The 17,722-nt window shown below is 40.7% G+C and overlaps 2 protein-coding genes across 4 annotated transcripts in view; both read left to right on the top strand.

Moving 5' to 3' along the window:
• Nucleotides 1–446: 446 nt before the first annotated feature.
• Nucleotides 447–10,084, top strand: zdhhc8a (zDHHC palmitoyltransferase 8a). 2 transcript variants are annotated; one of them, XM_020618584.1, is made up of 10 exons: nucleotides 447–826; nucleotides 5,217–5,338; nucleotides 5,435–5,592; nucleotides 6,165–6,337; nucleotides 6,451–6,553; nucleotides 6,648–6,739; nucleotides 6,815–6,902; nucleotides 7,041–7,155; nucleotides 7,463–7,575; nucleotides 7,674–10,084. In XM_020618584.1, exons 1-10 carry the CDS (start codon nucleotides 723–725, stop codon nucleotides 8,865–8,867), a joined length of 2,262 nt encoding a protein of 753 aa, XP_020474240.1. In that variant the 5' UTR covers nucleotides 447–722; the 3' UTR covers nucleotides 8,868–10,084. The 2 variants fall into 2 exon arrangements, with proteins under 2 accessions (XP_020474240.1, XP_020474239.1); XM_020618583.1 differs by having other exon boundaries at nucleotides 6,815–6,917.
• A 6,531-nt stretch (nucleotides 10,085–16,615) lies between these two features.
• arvcfa (ARVCF delta catenin family member a) overlaps nucleotides 16,616–17,722 on the top strand; it is a 19,980-nt gene continuing 18,873 nt past the window's right edge. Inside the window, exon 1 of one of the 2 annotated variants that reach the window (XM_020618658.1) lies at nucleotides 16,616–17,077. In XM_020618658.1, the coding sequence (XP_020474314.1) occupies nucleotides 17,057–17,077 (21 nt within the window). In that variant the 5' untranslated portion in view covers nucleotides 16,616–17,056. The remainder of the gene's footprint in view (nucleotides 17,078–17,722) is intronic. The other variant, XM_020618660.1, reaches the window with a different exon arrangement.

Raw genomic sequence — 17,722 nt, 5'->3', positions numbered from 1 at the left:
TTTCTCAGCTTTTTATCTTAAGGGGTTCTCAGACTCTATCTCACATGTCTGTATGCAGTTTCTTAAAGTATTCCCTCTTTAAGTGTAAGAGGTTAGTGTCTAATGGTTCTGTCTAACTCTCGGCTCTACTTTAATTAAGCATCATTAAGGCTAATGGGTTTCTCACTTTAGAAAAAGACATCCAATCTGCAATAGCTTGGCAAACCTCTTCCAAATGGTAAGTGGTCTAATAATCCATTAAACTTCCCGATGAATTAAAAGCTTGATAAAAGGACAAAATGAGGGAGGAATGGAGGAGGACTTTTAAGTTGTTAGAGTGCCTCAAACGGAAAAAGCTTTGCATTTTTACTTGAAAAATCAAGCCTGGTTATTAAATAAAAAGAACAAACTAAGCTGACCATCAGAACACAGCAGGGGTTGTCAGTCGGCGTAGTAGAGCCTGGCGTCACTCACGAGTAAAAGCTCCACCTTTGGAATAAACCCGAGGCGGCATCTGTGCGCTGCTGCCTGCAGGGACATCCAGGACGCGCTGCGGTGCGCTGCGGTGCGCTGCGGACTTCTTTTTTCTTTATTCTTTTTCCCTTGACTATGATTTATTTGATTTCCTGCTCTGTGACTGATGAAGAGCTCCGTCCTAGGCTAAAACAAACAAGCACTCTCCCGGTGTGTGTTTGCTGTCGCTCTCGTTAGTATGACACACTGGTGAGTGTGGAGAGGACAGGATGCCCGCCAGCAGCGCCGACTCGCTGAAGCCCAGCGCCTTCATCCCGGTGTGCACCGCTGCCTCCCTCCTGGTCGGCTCTACCTCCCTGTTCTTCGTCTTCACGTAAGTGCAATAAAAAGTTGATGAAATGCACTGCTGGTTTGCTCCAAGGAGAATCCATCCATTTCATCCATCACTCTTTCATCGTGATGGATTAGGTCGGCTACTCTTCAAACATGTCTGTTTTTTGCACGTGAAACTAAATTTCGAGATTAAAAGTGTTAATGAATTCCTTAAACATTTACACATTCACCACTATTTTGTCATTAATTCGTTTTTGACTAAACTGTATTCTCACTTTAAATGTTTAGTTTGTCTCCTAAAGTTGTCCAACCTTGTTAAACTGTCCAGAAAGAGCACAGTTTCTTCTTCACTGGCTTGTTTCTGTAGGCAGATACTCCAGAGGTGGCTAACATCTGACCTGGTTGGCTGGACGCCTGCCTAGTGCATTCTGAGGACTCAGAATAAGCACAGTTTACAGGATAAGACACCCACAACCAGTATCAGTGTGTCCTTCTGACCCATATGTGTTATAAATTTAGCTGGAGGAAACCAAATACACATTCTGGAAAAACAAGTAATCTGGTTTGTGTCAAGATCTGTCAGTCCAAAGTATTAATACACAGTTTGTTATACACAATTTGTTGAAGATTTTACTGTAGCCTGTTTATTTTGACCTATTTGTTATCAATGTCGGATATTAAAATGACACTTTCAACATGAAGGGACCTTAGATATTCACGAGTGACTTACTGAACGAAGGCTCCCTCCTCATCAGATTTACTGATCTCTGTAACCATATCCGTCCTAGTTTTTCCTGTGTTCTCCAGAAGTGCATCGTTTCCACTGGAATCTGACACCAGATTGGGAATGTGGGAGAATGACCCATGATGTTTTGTGATCCCCCATCTGGGGAAATGGAGTCTGGAATCTCTGAGTTTACCCCGAGCAGAGATTTACCAACCTCATTGGACTTACTTTCATTATGAAATGCACATCGTTTATAGTTTTAGTTGGCAGTCTTTTGTTTGTAAAATATGATTAGAATATATAATCTGGCAATGTATCAGCATATCCACAAATCTAGTGATTCTGATACTACATGTTTTTATAAAAATGGTAAATTCATGACACAACCTGACAGCTGTCTAATTGGAACTTGAGTCATGAAACCTTTGGGACTTGTAAGCCAGAAACAGTTTGGAGACCCTGATAAAGTCTGTTTGTACTCTGTAAAAAAAAAAAAAAAAAATCAATGCCCTGCTGGCATGATAGATTGAAAAGGAACCACTTTACTGGGACTGGAATGCTGAACTAGCAAAACCAGGACACTGCAAATGATGAACAAATGAGTGATGGATCTGCATCTTATGGGACGAGGGTTGCATTTGAGCTGAAGTGACCATATAGCCTGAAAATGTGTTTTAATTAACACAGCCCCTTGGAGCAGAGCTTTAAATTTTCTGGCCTCATGGCTTCAAGTGCGCATGGACTTCTGTTTATTGATCTCTAAATAAAATAGTTGAAAACCTCACTGTGCAACTGGCCAGCAGTATAATCTTATTATAAACTCTGCAGGTTATCTTGTCTTGCATTTATTTTAAATTCCTAATTTTAAATACCTAACTTAAGATGTCACAGCCTGCATCTTCACAGTATGCTCATGCACACTTACATACATCAACTCATAATGCAATACCAGTGTTTCTGCCTTTGGGCCTCCATGTGTGCATTGATAGTGCAAGCGTGCGCACTTCCATTTCAGTTTCTACTGCTGGTTCGGAAGAGTCAAAGAATGACCTTTAGAACTGTAGAGGCACTTTTGTTTTGTTTAGCCTGAGAAAACACATCTGTTACCAGTTTCCTGCTTTTGTTCCTCTCACTGTGAACTTTTGTTTGGGCAAGTGTTTAAGGTTTGTTAAACTCAGGCAGGTCACCTACGCCCAACAAATACAACAAACATCAGGAAGACCAAGAAAAATATCTCTTGATAATTAAGTCTCCCAGTAATACAGAAACTCTACTAAGTAAACAGAATACTAAAACATACTGCAACTAGAAAAGGCTACATTTCTGACAGAAGACTGCTTGATTATGCTGAAAATTGCTTGTTGAAACACTGTAAACAGTTTAAAATGTCATAAAATGCTAATATTCTTTGTGCATAACACTAATGAAATTGGAGCAGAAGCTAACTGTGTTTAGTATACTGAAACATATTAAAATAATACTGAGGTTAATATTTTAAGTGCACATAATTTGCATATTTATGCTCATTCTCTGCACTGATTTAAAGCCTGAATGGCTTGGCTTGCATTCATTAGAAGAAAAAGCCTACTGGAATTGATCATTTTTTTAGGAGTTTCTCACAGCTACACTCCTAAAGTGCCTTCATCATTGTTGGGTGGTGTACAGTGAGAAGAGGCAAAATGAACGGGGGATGACACACGATCATGTGAGAGAGATTGCACCTACAGTACATCACTGTGAACACATCTGGACAGTGCAGTCTGGGATTTGTTCTCTGCTAGTGTTTTACCTTCTGATGTTTGACTAGAAATGTGACAGATTACATGGCAGTGATTTCGTTTATGTAACGGTGACAGTATTTCACTAGAAGAGCCCTGGCAGTAGCAGCAGTAGTGAACTTGCTGCTTGACTGAGTGTGTGGCGTCTGCTGTGCCACTGACCCACTACAGGGATGAGGGCAGTGTGCAGATTGCAGAGCAGCTTACTGTTCTGTGTGATTTAATATAGCTCTGCCCAGGCTGTTTCATTAGGTGGGACTTGTCTTGCCATGCTACAGTGTAATGAACTGTCTGTGCCTGCAGTCCAGATGGTCTCCGACCAGTGATGGAGGCTCACCATCTATCTTTTTATCCAAAGATAAAAGTCAGATCAATAATATTACAGTAAACTAAAATTAATGTTGAAACTTTACAGAGGTGTTAGTCCAGTTTTGTGGGGTTCACTTCACTTAAACAACTTTTGTAATAGAGTTTGTTATAACTATTCATCTTGAATACACATCTTAACATAACTGATTGGCGGTGACTGTTCAAACGAGTATATTTAGTAGGAGAAACTTCCTGAATAGCACTCTTATGGAGGGATGTTATAAGAGGGAGTCATTTGTATTTATGTATAGACTACCAGTAGTGAACGAATTGGATTGATCTCATAGTACTGTATACAGTAGTGTAGCGTGCAGAGTATATACAGGGAGCCTCGAGTGCATGCTCTGTGTCTTTAACATCTAATGAGAGAATCCAGAATGGCCTGGACTGGCAGAAAAGGTTGTTAAGCCGGAATTCATAATCCAGAGATTACTGGGTTTACAGCTGATGTGGTATCAGCAGGCGTTTTGGGGGGAAGCACCTCCCCCACAGCCTAAAACCAGCTGCAGGGTTTGGGGATTGGAGCCGCACTGGTACAGTGGTGTGAAAAAGTGTTTGCCCCCTTACTGATTTCTTATCTTTTTGCATGTTTGTCACACTGTAATGTTTCAGATCGTCAAACAAATTTATAGAGGAAATTTATATGTAGGGTGATGACTTTTGATGTTGCTAGTGTTTTTACTTTTTTTTTTTTTTAATCACTGTTTATTTTCAATTAGAGTCATATCTGAAAAAAAAATGTCACCAGCTTTTCATTTCTTTCTGGTTCTGACACTGTTTCAATTTAACAGTACTAGAATAATTATATTATTTATCTCTGCCTATACTGATGCTGTACCAAAAGTTGTATCATGATTATCAAATAGATAATTCTCATACAATATATGTACATTTAACATGTGATTATCCAGTGAGACTTTCCTTCACTCTCTACCACTGTAATCTGATTACACTGCCCCTCCCTCTAATCTCACACACACCAGAGATATAATCTTCCTCCCATTCAGTGTAATTCAATTCACACACACATATACTCAGATCAGAAGTTTGATAAAACAACAGGTTCACATTCATTTATTAGTTTAAATAAAAAATCAATCTATAGATAAAACAATTTAACACAACCCACCGGTTTGAATTTCCTGAATCTTCTTTCTTTCATCTTCTTGCTTTTTGACTAATGCAGCATTTGCTTTCAGCAAACGGTTTCATTGTGGCTATTCGACGGCTTATTAACAACGGTAATGCTCACATTGATTTATTTAGAGTCATTCTGCCAGTAATCCCTTGTTGTGGGCGCTGGCGTACACACACTAACACGTGCTTATCTTTCACTATAAACTATTACTTTTGGGATCTACTGCTCCCATCAGAATAAATGGGATGAAGGTTATCCCTTAAAATCTATGTTGTAGCCCTGGTTTGAGTTAACCTCCACCTCTAAGGGATCTAAGAGACTCACAAACACCACCAAACCTTGATTTATTACTTTGAATGAACACAGTGACAAATGCAGGAGATAATTTTTTTTTTTTTTGCCTTCTGTGTGTATTCAGATGCCCATGGCTGGCTGTGACCATCTGCCCTGCTGTGCCACCATGCTGTGCCATCCTCTTCCTTTTTGTGCTGGCCAACTTCACCATGGCAACCTTTATGGATGCCGGTGTTCTCCCAGTGGGTTAGTAATCAAACTGATGTTATGCTTACAGTAGGAGAAACAACTTTCTTTCATTTGTGGAAGTGTAATTTAGCAAATTCACATACTGTTTTCCAGCTAAAGGGGATGAGGACAAGGATGATGACTTCCGTGCTCCACTCTACAAGAACGTGCATGTGAAGGGTGTCCAGGTGCGGATGAAGTGGTGCACTTCGTGTCATTTCTACAGACCTCCACGATGCTCGCACTGCAGTGTTTGTGATCACTGTGTGGAGGTTAGTGCCTGGAGAGATTTTAATGAGCAAAGAGATGGGACATGGCTTTGATAGAGGAAATGAGTGGTAAGAATGAGAAAATACAAGACATGGGTGGACCGATGAGGGAAAAAAGTGAGTCTAGTGCAGCAGTGCATGTTGCAGTCTGTATAGGGAAATTCAGTAACAGGATTTCTGCAGGAATGATGGACAGTGTGATAGAGGGAGAGAGAGATTTCATTAATCACGTTTATACTTTTCTCAGATCCTTTGTGGTCTTAGTAAAAATGCAATTGCAGTTCAGACAGCTTGTATTAATATAGAAAGCACAGTGGGTAGTTACTGAATCTGTTGTGAAATATCTGATTAATATCCATCCATCCATTATCTCTACCGCTTATCCTGAAGAGGCTTGTGGGGGGTCTGGAGCCAATCCCAGAGCGAGAGGCGGGGTCCACCCTAGACAGGTCGCCAGTCTATCACAGGGCTGACACTTAGAGACAGACAATCACACACACCCACACTCACTCCTACCACCAATTTAGAGTCGCTCTGATTAATATGATTTTGCTTTTTCCACGATCTCTTCCCAGGACTTTGACCATCACTGCCCCTGGGTGAACAACTGCATCGGGAGGCGCAACTATCGCTACTTCTTTTTGTTTCTGCTGTCGCTGACATTTCACATGATCAGCGTCTTCACCTTTGGCCTTATATACATCCTGCACTACAGGGATGATCTGTGGAAGCTGCACTGCACTGTCACGTATCCTTAAACACACTCAACATACGTGTATCCATTTATCTGTGATTTTACATGTGTAGATATTTGTCAAATTGAGACTAATATGAAACAGTTGTCCTTATCGATGTGTCCAGTTTGGTAGTGATCAGTATATCAGGTCTGTTTCTTATCCCAGTCCTCGGACTCACTGGATTCCACTTGTACCTGGTGTCCAGAGGGCGCACCACAAATGAACAGGTCATTTTGACGTCCCTGATATAACACTACTGTCAGGTGTAGAGAAATAGTAAAATATTAATGGGTGCACTTTTATCTCTTTGGGATCCTGCAGGTGACTGGGAAGTTTCAAGGTGGAAGAAATCCTTTTACACGAGGTTGTTGTGACAACCTGGAGTATCTGGTTTGCAGTCCCATCTCTCCAAAGTAAGAGTCCTTTTTTCTCCTTTATTGTTAGTACTTCAGGATCTGTATAGCTGACTCTTTGCCGTCTCCTCTCAGGTACACAGCAAGGCCCTATAAGAAAACAGTGATCCATGTTCAACCTCCGTTCCTGAGACCAGTAATCGACAGGCAGATACCAGTGAAAGTCAGTGACAATGGGGTACAGAGTCAGGATATCCAAAATGAAGGACACATATTTAAGTAATTTCTCACGTCATCAGTAGATTGTGATCTAATTTGTGATTTGATTGGATCTTTTGTATTTCTCTGTTTCTCCTGTTAGCGAACCTCGACCGGAGCTGTTGAGCCGTCAGACATCAAACAAGTGAAAACACCACCACCACTGCCGCCAAAACCAGATCATGGTCTGCTGAAGCACAAACTAGCTGCCATGAATGGTACTGTGGAATGACACATGCACACTGTGATAACCAGATACAGCACTGAGCCAATATTTTTACATAACACACATAAAACTGATGATACCTGCAGAATCATTTAAAGGATACCGCTGGTCATAATTTATTTTTTTCCTATTGTTGATCTGATGAAAAGATCAAAATCCATCAAGTATTACATACATACAATAGATTATTGTTGGCCTTATTATTTAAATCTCTGCTTCATGGTGTCAGTGGCATTTTTTGGATTTTTCATTATGCCTGTGGATGCCTATAATTAATTCTGAGAGACCTTGGTTTTCAGAGATGGGACACCATACCAAATCCATCAATCCTGTATCCATTCCCACCGTGCCACAGCTGCGACCGGTCCTGGAGGCCATATCCAGAGGATCATCACCCATACCTCCAGAGCAGGTTCCTTTCAGTCTAATATGAATTTGATAGATTGTAGGAGTGTGGTTTTGATCCATGTCTGACAGGTATTGCTGTCTGGCTTTTACTGTGCTGTTTAGTTGCTGAAGATGTCAGAGCAGCAAGGGAACAACAAAGGTCCTGACCTGTGCTCTGAGTTCAAAGAAAGCCCAGTGGGAGGCAGTGAGCAGGGGGGCCTGTCTGTCCAGCCTTCCCTCCAGACCAACAGCTCACTGCAGCTCAACTCTATGACACTCAACTCTCGCTCTCTCACCCTAAAACAGGGCATCATCTCTTCCTCCATCCGGGTGGCCAGCCACAGCAGCAGCAAATTCTCTTATGATAGCATCATAAACACTGTAGATCCTCAGTTCCTAGCTCAGAGAGGGCCCCCTCAAGCCAGCTACCGCTTTATGACCCTGAGCACAGATGGGACTGTGGTGCAGAGGCCCCCTCCTCACACCTACAATCCTGTGTTTAGGGGTGCCAACAGACAGCCTCCGCAACCTTCTTTGCAGGGTCTCACTTCAAGGGATCCCTCATCCTCCTTTCAAGGTTTCAGTCAGAGAGACCATTCTCCTCCTTTTCCAAGGCTGATGCCAAGAGACCTTGCATCCCAAAGCATAACATCACAAGACCTCACCCCTCCAGTTCTGGCTAGGCGAGATATGACTTGTCAAAGTGTTCGGGACAGCCTTCGTGATCTCGGTCCACAGGGTTTGACGCCTCATATGTCTGCTGCTGCATGCTATGACAATTTTTCAAAAACCATGATGGCATCTGTCCACAAGCGACAGGAGATGGAGGAGAGGGACAGGATGCTACACCTCCAAGCCAGATCCCAGATGCTCTATGGCCCAGATGTGGGGATTTATGACATCCCCAGCAGGCGAAGTCTGCCACCAGACAATATCCAACCTCCGGCCTGCCGTGGACCAACTCCACCAGCCTACGGCTCTAGGGAGTTTCTGATGAGTACAGGCATCCATGGTTATGGCACGAGGACCTCGCCTCTTTCCAGCTCCTCCACATTGTCTCTGACTCGAGGCCCAAAAACCTCCAGCTCCCCTCTGCAGAGCAGCAGCAGCAGCCTGCAAGGCAAGGACAGGCCTTCCTCTCCAACTTACCACCCTTCCGAGAGACAGCCCCAGCTCCTTCTTTCTTCTACATCCACCCTGCCTCGAATACCCTCCTCCTCCACCTCCTATACTCCCCCTATGCCACCTATACCGCTGCAAAGCGATCCTCGCTCACACAGTCCTCTGAGGGGAAGGACTCTGGGAGCCCTGAAATAAAGGAGAAAAACACTCCTGGTTTCTGATGGTGTGAATGAATCATCTATGCAGTGATAGTCTCAGTCTTCACAGCTCCAAATCACATTGTAAATAAGAGGCCATTTGAGACTTTGCTGTGTGGGAGGGTGTATGAGAAACAAATACAACAGTGAAGAATAAACTTAGGGGTATAAGTATGTAATTCGCAATATAGGTTTGACCAAATCTGAAACACAGTGATTCTCAGGATAGTTGTGCTTCCTCTCCCAAATGAGTGAGCACTATAAACTCAGTCAAAGCAGATGAGCTAACTGAATAATTAATGTACTAGTTTGTAGGTGTTTTGATATTGCTTTTATGAAACAATGTAATACAGTGTTATCTATTTTGTCTCCCCGTGCGAAACCCCCCCCCCAATTTTTATTACATTTTCGTAGTACTTTATATGAATAAACTTATTTAGTGATTTTTATTTCTGTTCTTTTTCAGCATAAAGGGCTATCAATGAAATATAAATATACATTTTGAAATGAAACAGTAAATTAGTCTTTACATATTTAAAGCAAAAAAAAAAAAAAGGTGTTTTACTGCTTGTTTATCCATTTTGCCTGAAAGTTATTGTACGTGCACTAGATTTATTTTCAAATCAAAAAATCATTTTGGTTCACAGCTCAACAGATGACATGTTTAATAGAGTGTCAAAATACATTTTAATATGTCCATTCACTTCCTTATTGAGCTGCCACAATTCATAAATGCCTATGTTTGTATAGCAGTGATGATAGTGTTTCTGTTGTATTACCTCTAATGGGGGGTTTAGTTAAATGCAGCTGTGTGGAAGAATGAATTGATAGGGCAGTTTTTGCATTTAATTTGTATATGGCACCCTCTAGTGAACAGTTTCAAAAGGGTGGTGTAACGCCGGTGACGCGGGTGACACCAGTAGATGCTGCTATTGTATGCACAGTCTAGAAAATGTCATTAATGTCAAGGACTAAGCAATGTAAGACAGAAAAAAAGTACCTGTGTTAGTTGGCTTTTCATGTTTCAGATGGGTCAGATGAGAAAACTAGTGAGATATTTTGTATTTTACTTTTTGAGACTGCATCATAAATCTTTTCTGGCTGACCTTCAGTCTGGGACAAGATTATAAGTCAATCAGAGTCTTTGTGGCAGAATTATCTCTAATAACAGGAACTTTTACCACCGTGAGCTGTGATAGACAGTCACGTTTTTGTTAAGGCAATAAATGACAAGACTTTGAGGCTGCAGCTTTTCATGTGAATTATTGTTGCACTGGACCTTATAGCAGGTGGAAGTGTAGATATGACAAAAGGAAAACATAAAAGGTCTCACTGATTTAAACTGGTGACAGGGATTCACAGCACAGCTAAGTAACTGACAGGTCTCTCGCCAGACCGAGATGTAAAAAAGGCTCACTTTTACACAGGCTTAGTTAAAGACCCGACAGCAACTAAAAACATGCAGCATGAACAAAAAGCTCCTCAGTTAGAGTGTCATGTAAAATGTAAACAACATTATTCAGTAGTCATCAGAGCAGTTGCTCTTGCCAAAACTGTCTAACAAGGTCACACATTACATTACACAGTCTTCTCACTGAAGAAATTGTGAAGACAACAGTGAGGACACTGTCAGGGCCTTCAAAGCATTGCTAGATTCCCAAGAGGGATGTGATCAAGCTGCAAATTATGAGTCACTGACTTCCTCTGCTCAGGTAACTGTGAACCAGAACTCAACCATTTTTAAAATTAGTTTTATATTGAATACATTATTCATGTATTATCAATGCAGAAACAGAAAAATATGTAAATGAGAAGAAGTATATTGTGAACTCAGTGTTATTAAAACACGAGGGGACCGGTTAGAGGTTTCAGTTAAGGCAACAACTTTCTGAAAGCTTAAACTTTTCTCTTATCACTCATTTTAAATATACTGTATATCAGATCACACACACCTGAAATGAAGTTGTTACTTCAGCGATTTACATGGTGGGGACCAGCATCTTGTCTCTGTGTGGAAAAGAGGCTGAGTCCCCTTAATGTGAATAATGCTCGACACACACACCCACAGACAAAACATCAGTGTAATTACCCATAAGGCTCAACTTTCACATTGTCAGTTTCTCTAAGGTTGTGGTGTCAGTTAGGAAAATAAAGATGTATTTCCTTTTAGTCAAAAAGCAGAAAGAAGAAGATCATCAGTATCATCATCACCACCACAAACATCACAATTACATTTTAAGAGAAAAAACATGCATTTTCATTTGAAAATATATATTTCTAACATATACCTGTTTTTCTTGTCCATAGATTTTATTATTCTCTTGTAATGTTGAAGTTAGTTGTTGTTTGTCTCAGGAAGGAAATGCTGCTGAAATTTCAGTGTAATCTCATCATCTAAAAAAAATGACTGTTCTATTGCAGTCCAGCACAATCAAACCTTTTACGTCCGGCGAAGCCAATTCAGTGTTCGCATCCAGATTCTGACCTCTGCTTGACTTTTACTTTTGTGTGACTAAGTAAAGGAAAAAAACGAAGAAGAACCTCCCTACCTCTCAGTGAGCCTACTTCTGTAGCTGTGGGCAAAATTGTAATGATGGTAATGACAAGAGTCAAGACTGCTGTGCATAAAGAGACTGCAGGTCAGAACTATTCTGTGAAGACCCTGGTGTCTGAGAGGTCCCTGTATCTATCACACATTGGTCACTGATCAGTTAATTTGCACTGTAAACATTAGACATTGCATCTACTCATTAAAATTATTAGGTTAATTAAGGTTTGGTTTTATTTACACAGACTTAGAACTATTCCTCTCTCGTATTTCCCATGGTAAACCGCAATTTTTAAAAAAGCTAATAATTGTGAAGGTTAACTGAAGGAACTGATGATAATGTCTTAACATGAGCTAATTTCATTTGCCTCAATGTGTAAGTCACCTAAACCTTTGATCGTCCATCTTCAGCTTCAGACTGACCTACATTTGGGCCACTGACTCTGTGTGTAGAAGCAGGTGTATCCCTCTTAGTCTCCTTTTCTCAGCTCATTGATATGCCTGATCATCAGAGGCATCACTGAACTGTCTGATTGGGCTGATTGTCATTTTCAGCTGCAGTGCCACTGATGCATTTCATTTCCTGTCTGTGTTCTCTGTTAGTGTGATTAAGCACTTGAGACAGTGACTCTTGACAAGGAGGAGTTGGATTAATAGCAGCCCTGGCATTTTAATCCTTCGAAGGGGGAGCATATTTTAAAATATTTACATTATTTATCAAATCAAGAGATGTTGATTTCTATATATAGGTGATCCAGACTGGCAGCTGTTCCTATAGCTTGTTGGGGGGTGGAGGGGTGCAGCAGCAAGTCCTTTGAAATTTCAGGTGTTAGGTGTTGCTTTGTCATTTGTAGTCTGAAAGCAAACTTTAAATCTGACAGAATCCTTTCCAGAAATGTACACAGATTTCAGGTGAACGTTCTGCAAACAGAACAATTTGTCTGCACTGAACTTAAGTGTGTAGATCCTCTTTGAATATTTGAAAATAAAAGGTGACCTTTCTCTTCTGAAGCCAATTTGGTGACATTTTCTGGTATTTCCAGTGTTATTATGTGCTCTTTATGGCAGCGCCATCTGAAGCACAAGCAGCATTCGGCACACTGCTGGCACCAATTTTTTATAATTTCTTCATAAATGCTTTGTTGCTGTGTTAAATTGAATTAGCCTCAGCTGCACGTGCCAGCCTGAACAGAGCAGAGGTGGGCAGTGTGGGGGTTTAATGAGGACAAAAATCTGCACCGACTGTGCTTCTGTGCAGCGGAGTCCACAAGAAAAGGATGTAAAATGCCCTGCTGAGCACCAGAGACTGTGTGGGCTCATAGCAGTTAATACGGCAACATACACATAGTAATGTAATATTTTTTCTCTCTGTGGGCGTTTGTCGACATGTACTGTGAATTACACTGTACTGTGCACTGTGTTCATCCCACAGTGTGTAGATAACGGACAGCAATAATTAAATTCGGCTCTGTCACATTTACTATCCAGTTACTGTGGTGATGACAAAGAGTTTCATCATCTGTTCAGTAGCAACATAACAACATTATTTATAATTAAAGCTGAGGTGTGTGCATGCAGAAATGTCTGCCTGTTTGTACACTTTCAGATTCATCAGTATGGTAAAGCAGAATTTATTCATTGTTTCGAGTGTAAATGGTTTCAGGTCAGGTGACAGGAGCAGATAATAGATCAAAAACTAGTGGAAAGGAACAAAATGAAAACTTTTTACGGCATATTAGTAGCCTCTGTAGACAGCAGAGAAAGATGAAGGCCAAAGAAAAAGATGGTTGGAGTTACACTTGGTGGCCTCAACAATATATGCAGGGCACTTGCTACAGTGGATCCCTTTAAGGCGTTTCAGCTGTCTTTTTATTGAATTACAGTGCTGTGAAATGTGGGGAAAATATGTGGAAAGAGAGATGGGGCGAGAGAGAATATTCAAAAATAGTCTCCAGTCTATTATTACAGCCAAACAAATACATCTTAGACCACAAAGCTTTCAACTTGGTGACTTGACCAAAAAAAATCTTGCAGTTTATCTGTGTTTATGTGCAGAATTAAATGAACTAATAACCTTTTTCATGATCACACAGTGCTATAGTTGAACGTTTATACACTGCTATGATTTGACCAGAAAGATAAATCTCTGAATCTCTGGAAGGACTTAACTTTTACTCCTTACTGCCAAGGGAACTTGCTAGTTTAGAATTTAGCCCGTTGGATTTTAAAGTCAACTGTAGCTCATCACGAGCCTCCATTTTCAGGACCCTTAACCAGGCTGAAAGTCATGACCCTTGCAGTCATCACAGCCGATCAAGTCAAATATGTAAATGCTCAACTGAGTGTTGTGAATGTCTCAGTGTCATGTGAGTCTCAGTTCAAGCTGTAGCAAGTTAACAAAAAAAGCACATTTGAACTGTACGCTATTGTATTTCTTGAGTAAAGAACATTTCTTTGTACATTGAGGCACATGGAGACAAACAACAATAACTTACAATTTGCTGGAGAATGTTTGTGCACTTGTTTTTGAACAACACAGCACAAGTAATGGACCAAACAAGATAAAGGGAAAAGGAAAGCAACATTAAGGCTGCAGAAGGTTACATGAGGCTATTTAAAAACTAAATAGAAACATTTAAGGGCCCTACTACTGCAATACAATGTACAGATTCATTGTATCTCTACATGGGTCACACACTTCCGGCACTTTCAGGTTTATTGTTATGGTGTGAGATGTGTCCCTGTCACGGTACCTTCTAATTCCTTAGGGAGTAAAGTAGTATTGATAAATATAAAACAATGTTTAATGATTGTTTTCTTTTCCACTTCCATCCACAGACCCTGAGAGGCTGCTCTGATGAGTATGAAAATCATGTGGTTGTTTTGCAGTTGAACAAATATGTAAGATTCTGGAGCAGCACCATGTAAAAAGGATGCAAGATGCTTTTATTTGCTAAGTACACCTGAAACACGGGGATGCAATTTGAAAAAAGAAAATTCAGCTTGTAAAAATGATGCAGAGGAAATATCTGAAGAACAACTTGTGACCACAGTCAGTGTAGCACACGAGTGAGGTGGCATCAGGTAACACAAGTAGATCTAAATGACTACTATTCTATAATACTAAGCATAATGAACTCAAAGTAATTTCTGCTAATTTGCACCTGTAGCAAATGTCAGTAAATCCAGTGCAATTCATTTTAAGTATTAAAAGGTCTCATCCATCATGAATGACATTTCTAGCACTGACTCCGAGTCACCTGTGTGGGTTTTTTCTTTAACTCCATGTCTTGCTGGTTTTGATGGAACTATCCAAAGCTGTGAGGATAGCCAGTTTAAATAATAACTTGAAATAAATAGGCTTAGTTCATATTAAAGCAAGTTTTTATATATCTCAACAGTGATGAACTGATGAAGTTTGGTCAAACTTTATCTTACATCCAGTCTTCTCAGTGACTGTTGGTCATATTTGGAGGGAGAGAACTCATTGTACAAAAGCCAGAGGTTAGACTGTGTGTGGTCATTTTACATAACTATACACGATAAAAGTATACGGTATAACGCACGTTCATGGTTCCAGGACAAAGACTCCTACTGACTTTAACAATAACTGCCCTGGATTTTGTGTTTTTGATAGAAATGTCTTAATAAACTTTGGATGGATTGTGAAGAAATTTGGTACAGACATATACAGGAAGTTTGTTGTTTTGAAAAGGGTTGTTGCATCTGGAAGTTGGTTAATGATGTTTTAATTTCAAATACAGGTGCCAATGACACTGAAAGAGCTTGTGCTGAGGATAAAAACTAATTTAAAGCATTCTTTTTGAAGGTCTCTCTTTTTTTCTGCACTTGTTCTTATCTTTAGCGGTTTCCTATAGGCCTACTCTGTAGTACAGTATGTACAATAGAGGTTCTTCATCAGAATATCAAACAGTAAAAAAAAAAAAAAACTGCTCTTGTCTGCCAGTGACCCAAAACCATTAAGACATTTAATGCTGATGTTTTCCATTTGACGAACTTGTATTTTTCAAGTGTAGAGTTGGTATAGTGGGAGAGCGAATGGCACGGATCATTTCTGGAACAAATGGATCCATTTTCGCGTGACAGTAAATCTTTTTAATTTGAAAACATGCTGTTTCATGGATGTTGCTTTGATTTCACAATGAAAGGATTAAAGATTGTTTTAATTCAGGGAGATGCCTCAAATTCTAGGTCTTCACTATGAGGGAGCTTGAATGGCATCTCCGTTTTTTCTTTCACTGATTTATGGATGAACTGTATCAATTACCTTTTAATGTCTGAAACAAAGAATTCAAGGTTTGAAATTAAAGTGTCACAACAGTTTCTGATGCCACTTTATGGTAAAATATTAATTAAATTAACAAGGGATGACATAAAATGAAAGATATCACTAATAAGTGATTACACAAAATGCAAATGAGACAAGGCTAATCCAAGGGGTTTGCTGAGACAAACCTTAGGAAATGCAGAGATGTCAGCTCAAAACTTGACTGTTAGTGAACTTCAGACAAACCATTATGGCTGAAATACCGCAGAGGTAAATGAGGAGGACTAAAGGCTACAAAATCAATGATATTGAGGGATCCTCCTAAAACAGTAAGAAAGACAGTGGATAGATTGTTTTCATTTTTTCCTGATGATTGGTGCAAGCATTATTGGTGGCAAATTGGAAGAGGTCCTGGCTTGTGCAAGTATAATGGATTTCATGCTAATCTGGTATTATTTAGTCAAATGGATTTTGTGATTTTTATTTCAGGCCACTTCAGCTGATCTTAGAGCCAGCAGCTCACAGACAACACCTACAACAAGTAATTCAAGATTTTTTTTGGGGTGACATCTGAATAACAAGAGCACCTACCTGACCACTTTGCAGGATTCACTGTTCATGTTTTACAGGATTTGAGTTATTTGGTACAGTTTGCAGAGCAAAGCTTCAGGATGAAGTGCGTGTTCTGTGCCTGGTGCTGCATACAGTGTTTATGCACCTTCCGCATCCCTCGCCTTTCATTATGCTGCACATGGGTGACACAGGAGTGAACTAGTGCGGGCTGCTCTGTGCTCCAGCTGCATCTGCTTGTTGCCCACAGGGAAAGGTCTGTGTGCGCGCGTGCTTGTATGTGTGCATGTGTGTACTGAGGTTGCCAGAAAATGTGGGTACAGCGCAGGGATTGCAGGGCTCCCCACTTACCTAAGCCATTCACCAGGCTCACCATCACCCAGCTGATTCATCACCTTGCTAACAGCACACACATTAACTGCAGCACAGATTAGAGGAGGAGTGCGGTAATTGTTCATTTGCTTCTCAGTGCATGTGTGCAGTGTATGTGAGAGAACGTCTGTGTTGAGCAAATGTGTTCATGGTGCATCTAGAGTGTGTTTGTGAGAGAACGAAACAGAGGCAGAGAGAGTGAGAAAGGGAGGGAGAGAGAGAGAGAGAGAGCTAGAGAGAGGACGTGTGTTAGTGAGAGCTAGGAAGAAGGATGGCTGCTCATGTTTGAACTGCCTCAGATGCTCACAGGGAGAGTCAAGGCAAAAATTCAGTAAAGGCAGAGAAACAGACGTCTCACTGGGGGACGCATCTTGTTCATCATTTGTGGGGAAGCAGAAAAGATTTGGCAATGCCCGCTGAAGTGAAAGAGGTAAGTGTGTGGTGGAATGGCTCTATTTGCTCTACACCCTCCCTCTTTTTTTGTTTTTTTTTGCCAGTCAGTTTGCTTTTCCTCCTGCAGAAAACTGTAGCGCTCCACAGCTTTGCATTCTGTCTCTGTCATGATGAATGAAGGAGGCATCAATCGCCTCACCTCCTTGCCTCTCACTGCTGTTCGGTGCAGTCTCCTTGTGTGCATGGGGACATGATGCTAACATCTTCATTAAGTGTGTATGTGTGTGTGTGTGTGTGTGTGCGCGCGCACGCATGACTGTGCATGTGTGCAAATGCACAGGCAAGCTTATAAGGGTTATAATCTTTGATTGCATTATTCGGAGAGGGTGTCCCTCCAGGAGAAAATGCTGCACACACTCTGGTAAGTGTATTGCCAGGATGTATCAGAGAGGCATTAAATCTGACCATGCAGTATTTAACTATTTGAGGATCAGAGCATAATCAGGAGTGAAAGGAGGCTCCAAATAGAGACTCTAAGAGTGAATAGCCTTCCATTCATTTTTCTGGGCTTTGAATCAGCATTCCTTTTTTTGTTTTTAAATTTTTTTATTTTTATTGTCACTTCCGGGTTGCAAGGGAGAGCAGACGTTTATGGCTCCTGTCTGTTCTACGATTTTTCACA

Source organism: Monopterus albus, unplaced genomic scaffold, assembly GCF_001952655.1.
Source record: "Monopterus albus unplaced genomic scaffold, M_albus_1.0 scaffold208.1, whole genome shotgun sequence".
In the NCBI taxonomy this organism is placed as follows: Eukaryota; Metazoa; Chordata; class Actinopteri; order Synbranchiformes; family Synbranchidae; genus Monopterus; species Monopterus albus.
The sequence above is the reverse complement of the archived record's forward strand: the minus strand, read 5'-3'. Positions and strand labels throughout refer to the sequence as shown.